At 45.8% G+C, this 7,989-nt stretch overlaps 1 protein-coding gene across 1 annotated transcript; it reads left to right on the forward strand.

The window, feature by feature from the left end:
• The first annotated feature begins 167 nt into the window (after positions 1-167).
• nus1 (NUS1 dehydrodolichyl diphosphate synthase subunit) lies at positions 168-7,683 on the forward strand. The gene is made up of 5 exons (XM_076995974.1): positions 168-713; positions 1,466-1,594; positions 3,010-3,162; positions 4,988-5,087; positions 5,808-7,683. The coding sequence occupies exons 1-5, from the start codon at positions 365-367 to the stop codon at positions 5,896-5,898; spliced, it is 822 nt and encodes a 273-aa protein (XP_076852089.1). The 5' UTR covers positions 168-364; the 3' UTR covers positions 5,899-7,683.
• Positions 7,684-7,989: the final 306 nt, after the last annotated feature.

Here is a 7,989-nt window from a genome sequence, read left to right on the forward strand (position 1 = left end):
TTACACAAAGAACAGCTAAATGTATGTATGTTCACCAAAAAGTAATCTTTACACTAACCAGGATTTTTTAAAGATAATACGCTAATAGTCTGAAACCGGAAGTCAATATAGCATCGTCTTCCTTTACCAGAACGAGTAGACGCAACTGTCCAATCACGGAGCTCCACGTAACACCTCGAGTTTAAAGTGTAAAGGTCGGTGAAGATGGCGGCTGGCAGGTTGAGGTGTTGGCAGTGATGTAAAATGGCTCATTACAGTGTGTGTGAAGTTCGCGTTTAAACACCGACGGTTAACATGCGACCTTGTTTCACCTCCCGACCGGTTCTGAAGCGGGAAACGCGCTTTTAAACACGTTTTTAAAACCATGGCGTTAGTGTACGAGTGCGTATGGCGGGTTTTACACGCCCTGCTGCAGCTCCAGCGAGCGGTAGTGGCCTGGCTGCGAGGCCGCGTCGGGAGGTGGCACGGCCGGCTGTGGAGGCGCGCCGCGGCCGCCCTGCTGGTTCCGCTGGCGCTGGGCCTCCCGAACCAGAAGAGGACGGGCAAACGCGTCGGTCGCCGCTGGGGGACGGACGGGAGGGCGCCGGACAAGCTGCCCGTCCACGTTGGCCTGCTGGTGGTGGAGGACGGACAGCAGCTGAGCGACGTGGCCACCCTGGTGGTGTGGTGCATGGCGGTGGGGGTGTCGTATGTCAGCGTGTACGACCATGAGGGTGAGATTGATTCACCTGTTTATTTAAGAAACGGTCAACGAAAGAGATAAATAAATACAGAAATCTCAAACTCTACATAAGTTCTTAGTTGATCTGATTAGACTGTATAGTTGTGTTGTGCTCAAAATGTCTGGTAACCTGTTACTGCCTTGTTGACTTGTTGGTCTTATTCTGTTAGGAGAGTTCTGAACTAAGTTATATAGACTTTGTAATTTCCCCTTGGGGATGAGTAAAGTATCTTAATTCTGAGGAACAGGCATTTTTGTGAATGAAATTATTTAGCTTGTCATAAGAGTGGCATCGTCTGTAATATTAAATGTGGAAATTCTAATATGTGCATGAATGTGGACTGAACTGCCGAATTGAATTGAATTCCCTTTAACTGAGATTACACAACTCGGAAGCACATGTTGATGACATGCTCATGGAGTCATGTTCCTCTTATGGGATGGATCAGTCTGAAGGAGCTTTTGACGTCAAGAATATGATTGTCATAGTGTTCATGTCTGTGACTCATAAGTTAAAATTCATCCTGAGCAGCTATGGCAGCTTCCCTGAGAGCTGTTGCAATGTGGAATATGGAAAGTGCGATTTTGCGGTGTCTGGAGTTGTTTCTCAGTCACTGGTGTCAACAGATGGTAAACCGAAAGCTTCCTAACTGAGCTGTTTCGGCCATCAGCGTTTCAGTCTTCTCCTTCTGCATTGTGCGAGGAGCTTCACTGCACCCACCTGCTGCTGTTTGCTTTTTGCAGGGGTCTTCAGGAGGAACAACGCCAAGCTGATGGAGGAGATAGTGAAGCAGCAGTTGGAGCTCCTGGGCTCGGAGAACTGCAGGTCCTCCCTGGAGCTGATCAACCACAGCTCAGAGCAGCAGGATCCAGGTGGGCCCAGTACCCGGTCCCCTCAGAACAAGGACCGCGTGCACAAAATGGTTTTGTTTTATATGGGGAAGTGGTCACCTAGTGTATAGGTTTTTGGGTTATCAGTCGGATGGTTGTAACTTGAAATCTGTCTCTGCCGTGCAGCTAGGACTGTCGCGGTGAAAGAATTTCCCCTGCGGTTATTTATGGTGGCTCAACACCGCGATATGCGGTATGACGCGATATGTGTCATTTGTCATCTAAAATCTTAATTTTAGAGCTATGTAATTGTTTTATTGTTTTTATTGTAAAGGGTTTCTTATTGTTTTTAAATTGCAAAGAAGACACAGTTTTAAGAGCAGTTAAATATGTGTTTATTGTCAAATAGAGAACACAGAAGTCAAATGAGATGCAGTAAGAACCCATGCTCTTTCGCTTTCTTAAAAGTGTAGGGTAAATATTTTAAACGAGATTTTAAACACAAAAAGAGAATTTAATAAATAAATCAATAAAACAAAATCTTTCCTTAACCAGAAGAATAACGTCTCAGCTTAAACCTAAGTTGTCACGTCCCTGTTGCGCGATAAGAAAACCAACATATTCACCTTATGTGGTTTCAGTGAGGAGCGGAAAGGGCTAACAATATTCCCGGCAGTACTAAAAACTCGCTCTGATGGTGTGCTTGTTGCACAAATGCACATGTACTTGTGGGAGAGCAGAGGAAATCTAGCCTCTGCGTGGATTTGGCTTGAACCCGAAATGCTCCCAAACCTGCGAAGTCGCGTTTTGTTTTTTGACCAGAGCATCTTCCGTAGTTTCCATCTTTAAAAAAGGAGACGGATTGTTGATCAGCCGCACCGGATGATAACAGGGGGTTGATGGGAAAATGACTTTAACTCTTGCATAGGCACTTTCCCCTCGCATGGGAAAAAACACCAATATTGCGGTTGTTGCGGTTAATTCCCGTACGTTGCGATTTTCTCGTCAATAGCGTGGTATTGCTATACTGCGGTTATCGCGACAGCCCTACGTGCAGCCACTGTTGGGTCCTTGAGCAAGGACCTTAAACCTCCTTAGCTCAAGGGGTGCAATATGATATGATAATATAATCCTGGGCTTGGGTAAACGAGTCAGTGTGTTTTAGTGTACTCTTTTGGTTGAAAAACTGTTAAAAGAACTTTTTAATAGGTAATAATTTTCTTATTCACATCTCAGGTGAGGGATCATAAAAAGCTAAACAGGTGTGTGATTGGTTACAGGACTCTGTCAATTAATTACTTAATGTCCAATGAAAGGGTCAGCCACCTGCCAATAACTAAGACTGATTTGCAGTTTGTTTGAGATGCAAATGTAAATTTTAGAATGATATAGTTTTTTTTAACTCTGTGATTATAAAGTGTGTGTGTGTGTGTGTGTGTGTGTGTGTGTGTGTACAGTGTTGTCCTGCCAGACGGTGGTGAAGGTGTTGTCTCCAGACGACGGGAAGCAGAGCATCGTGCGGGCGGCCCAGAATCTGTGCAGGGCTGTGGAGCAGAAGGAGAGGACGTCCACAGACATCAGCGTCCCTCTGCTGGACTCCCTACTGCGGGGTGAGTGTCCCACGTGTGTGTATTGTAGTTTCGTTGTGGAAAGCTTGTGCGGTTTACCAGGTGATACAGGCAACTGGACCTGTGGCTGATGGCAGGAATAGACTGGAGGAGCATTTGAGTGAAGATTCATTGGTTCATTGGCACAGTGCACTCTAGTGCCCCCTAATGGTTTCCAGACAGCAATGCGTGATAAAATAAAGGAATTCAAACCCTTAATAATCAATAATTAAGAAAGTTATTTTGTTGTAAATCAAAATCACTTTTAGTACAGTGGTGTTGAGTTTATGACAAAGTAACTGACACATACATAATCCTAAGTGTGAGTTTTGGCAATATTCTGTAACTTACTAGCAAAACCCATATGAGAAGCTGTTTGCATATTACTCTGCATCTGTAAAATATGAATCACGTTGGAAAATGAGGTTATGTCACTCGTTTGGCAAATGTGAGCTTCTGTAATGGGAATCTTAAACAGGACTATAATTGTTTCTCCCCTTTCCCGCATGCACAAGAGTGTGTGTGTGTGTGTGTGTGTGTGTGTGTGTGTGTGTGTGTGTTACACACAGACGGTTATGAGACAGGCCCTTGTATGAAGTCGCAGTGCAGCTGTTCTGGGGTTCTGCAGCTGTCCAGTTGCCATGTTAAAAGAGACAGTGTATTATCTTAAAGACCAAGAGAACATGTTATGAAAAACTGAAAATTGTGTGGTGCTAAATTAGTATTATTCAGCAGAGCTTTAATAAACAGAGCAGTAATATGAGACTCATCTGTCCTACCTGAGGACTCTGGGAGTGGACCTGGTGTCCCAGAACACGTTTTAGTGACTGGCCGCTGTCATGGATCCACAGCATTAATCAGACATACATGAGCAAAGCTTTCAAAGTGGATTCCCACGTAAACTGTCTTGATGCATGCAAATTTAGGCTAGGAGGCCATACCAGTGTATTGGAATATGAACAGGTATATTATGAAGAATGGAGTGGAAAGACCAGACAAAAAAAAAAAGACTTACTAATATATCACCGGTTTACTGATGGAATGTTAGGTGTACCAAATACAAAACAGAACTAAATTGGTGCAATCACTTCAGGAGTGGCATTGCCAACATAACAAAATGCGCATGAAACAAAAGTTAAACACTTATACTAACAAAAGAAACAGACAATACTATAACTACTCACAAAACAGGTAAACCCACACCCAAACAAAATGGCAGCCACTCCCTACCAGCAAAATGTAGCACCACTACTTTATACAGATATATACAATATATTACAAGAGACCATAATTGAAAGGGGAAATCACAACTCATAAACCACGAGGAAAAGCCAAAGTCACATCAGAAGGTCTAGCAGAAATTACAGGCAGTGACGAAATTACAAACATTACACAACCGAACAAAGTCCCCTTCCCCTTCCCCGGTGAGTCGTTGATCCCGGCACGGATAATGAACCGGAATGGACCGGAGGGTCAGAGGTAGAACCTGGGGTGTAACGAGGAAAATGGGACACACAGACACCCTTACAATCCCATACATAACAGAGTGTGGGAGGAACGTCGCCTATGTGCCTACTGAGAGGAAAGCTTGCATTAAACTTTACGTAAACTTTACTTAACACAAAGACCACCCATTTTACATTGAAAGGACCCTGACTAAATAAAGCAGTCGTGTAATAAGACTTTGGAGCGGCGTTCGCCAGACGCACTTGTCCTTCACCCGGAGAGCGAGAGTGACCCAGGCACGAGCAGAATAGTGAGCGCTGGTGTTCCGGAAGCTCTCCAGGCTCTCGCCCTTCGGCTCACCGTAGCTCGTTTGTGTTCACAGAATCGAAGGACGTGCCCGACCCGGACCTGGTGATGAAGTTCGGCCCTGTGGAGAGCACGCTGGGCTTCCTGCCCTGGCACATCAGACTCAGCGAGTTTGTGTGAGTGTCGCACTGCGTCTGGGCGCACCTGCAAGACCTGCCTCCGCGCAGACCTGCCTCCGCGCAGACCTGCCTCCGCGCAGACCTGCCTCTGTGGTTATCACGAACCAACTAGCCTTTCAGCAGAAGTTCTGCTTAGCTCCTCCTATTGATTGACGGACAGATTTAGCTCCGTCCGTCAATAGGAGGAGGTACTTTCTCACACAGTGATATGATATGCAGGTGTATCTCCTGAATGTTCTGTATTCATGCCTGATATCTGCTTGTTTACAGAGTTACAGAATTATGTGGATAATACATCTGCAACAGTGTACATCTGTCTAGAACGTGACTCATTAGGAAAGGGTTTTTAAACACAAACATCTCACTCGAGGCCAAACTCTAAATGTGTAAACATGCAAGGGCTTTTTTTAATAGCTGTGAAAACAGTGGCACGCGACACACAGACATAGCATGATGCGTAATTGCTGAAGTTCTTTGTTCTGAACCTTCCCCCATCTCACCACACGATGGTGCTGTATCGCCTCTGTTCAGGATCCACTCGGCCATGCTGAGCTTGGACGCTTCATTGGCCGGTGGACAGGAAGCCGTGGGAAGGGCTCGCCCACGTTCACTCGGCCCTGCAGCGGCGTTCATGCCGCCCCTTCTCTGTTAAGCATCCAGGCGTCCTGGGTCTCGGTCTCCAGTGTCTGACGCCGGGTCTGTCTTTGTCTCCTCCAGCTCGATGCCTTCCCACAAAGACGTCTCGTACGAGGACTTCCTCGGTGCCCTGAGGAGCTACGCAGCCTGTGAGCAGCGGCTGGGCAAGTGAGGCGCCCCACCCAGGGGGCAGGAGGAGGACAGGACTGGCAGGAGGAGAGGGGGAGGAGGGGAGGAGAGGAGAGGTGGAGGAGGGGAGGAGAGGAGAGGTGGAGGAGGGGAGGGTGTCCATCCCCTCCCTGTGTTTACCGTGGAAACCACAGAGCATCAGCACTTGGATGCGACATCCTGACCACACACACTCACACTCGCGAGCAAGAAGTGTGTGTGTGTGTGTGTGTGTGTGTGTGTGTGTGTGTGTGTGTGTGTGTGTGTGTGTGTGTGTGTGTGTGTGAGAGAGGAAAAAATTAATAAATGTGTGTGAGAGAGGGAGAAAGATGGTAGTGAACTTCCCCCCTACTGTGTGCTGCGTTTACCTTGCCAAGGAGCAGAGCGTTCTCTCACCTGAAGGAAACCCACCGGGCCCAGCGGGCCCACGCCAGCAGGCCAATCTGCCCGCCCTACAGCAAAGCTCCCCGACCTCCAGGGACACGCTTAGCAATATGGTGTAAATCTCCCGTCCCGCGCCGTCCTCCGCTACAGGCCTGAAACGGGCTGCGTGTTGAAACACTGTGGTGTGAGACGCTGCCTAAACCAGCCATGTGCACTGAACATTGTGATGGGGACACAGTCAGCAGTCTTACAGAGAGTAGCTCTCCAGACTCTGTGTGCCTGATCAGTAAGCAGCTGCTTTTGGAAGTGTGTGTGTGTGAGAGAGGAAGAGAGCCCACAGGTGTAAAGCTCTGCATGTGAAGTGTTTTAAATGTAAACGTGAGCTTTCATTAAAAGTGTGTGTGTATACATGTGCAAGCCACAAATGATGATTGTACAATACATGTTGATTTAGTGTTCGATACCCAAAATTTTGTGATCATTTTTTCAGCAGGTTTTTTTTTGGTTTTTTTTTGTATACCACTTTGTTGTGATATTTATTGTTCCATCCAGTAAGATAATTAAGGGGGTGCGGTTGGTTGGTTGGTCGGTCAAACCTGACTGGTCTACAGCCTGAATCACATCAGATTTCTCATGGAAACACTACAACATCATACTGCTAACCACAGGACCAGGGGCCGTACACCGTATTGCTAACCACAGGACCAGGGGCCGTACACCGTATTGCTAACCACAGGACCAGGGGCCGTACACCGTATTGCTAACCACAGGACCAGGAACCCTACACCGTATTGCTAACCACAGGACCAGGGGCCGTACACCTGGTCTTTTTTGTCACGAGTCTTAAAAAACGGTTTTATCAATCATGACTTACCATATAGGAGGGTTCATATAATAGTGTTCAGTATGAATGCCTAATAAATGTTACTGAAACCCCAAACAAGCCAAGTCTGACGTTTAATATAGTCACTTGACACACCTGTGTCATGTCTGTGGTATTATTATTTTTATTGTCAAGTTACAGGCAAAGTTGTTCAGATATCTCTTTGTATGCCACTCTTTTTAAGGAAAGGAAGACCTTAATGTCTCAGCATTCTGCTTGTGTCTCCTGTTTCAACCGTGTCCGTCACAAACTTGACAAAAAACAAGTACAGTATATACAAAAAATGTGAGTGCTTTAGTAAAAAGGTAATTTTCTTAGTTTTTTGTAAAGTATATTCATGGGAGTACATCTCTATCAAGTCCTGCATCACCGTAACGTCTCTAAATGTTCACGAAGGCATCGTGAGTTCCAACAAGTTTTCCTCTGATTTGGTGCTTATACCTGTTTACGTTAGCGTGTGTTTCGGAAGGTTTTGGCAGCACTAAAGATACTTAATGTACCCACAGTTGGGATCTACTTGAAGCTTGTTAGGAGTCTAATAAAAGCAGCACCTGTTTTGTCAGTGTTATGTTGGTTTCTCTCATCTCTCACTCCTGACGTCCAATGCTGAGAAGAGTACCTCACTCTGAACCATGCTGAATTCACACAGTAGATTGTTAATAATGTCAAATATTTACCTCATCATAACCCGCTAGTTAAAAATGAGCAAATTGGTTGGGGAACATCTCTCATATTTAATGTGTAGTTCATTTCTTTATACACAAGCTTTTTTTTTTTCTTGTTCAGAGCAAAGCCCGGTGTGGGTGTAGTGTGCTTGTGAGGGAGACG

The sequence above is a fragment of the Brachyhypopomus gauderio genome, unplaced genomic scaffold, assembly GCF_052324685.1.
Source record: "Brachyhypopomus gauderio isolate BG-103 unplaced genomic scaffold, BGAUD_0.2 sc305, whole genome shotgun sequence".
Taxonomy (NCBI): Eukaryota; Metazoa; Chordata; class Actinopteri; order Gymnotiformes; family Hypopomidae; genus Brachyhypopomus; species Brachyhypopomus gauderio.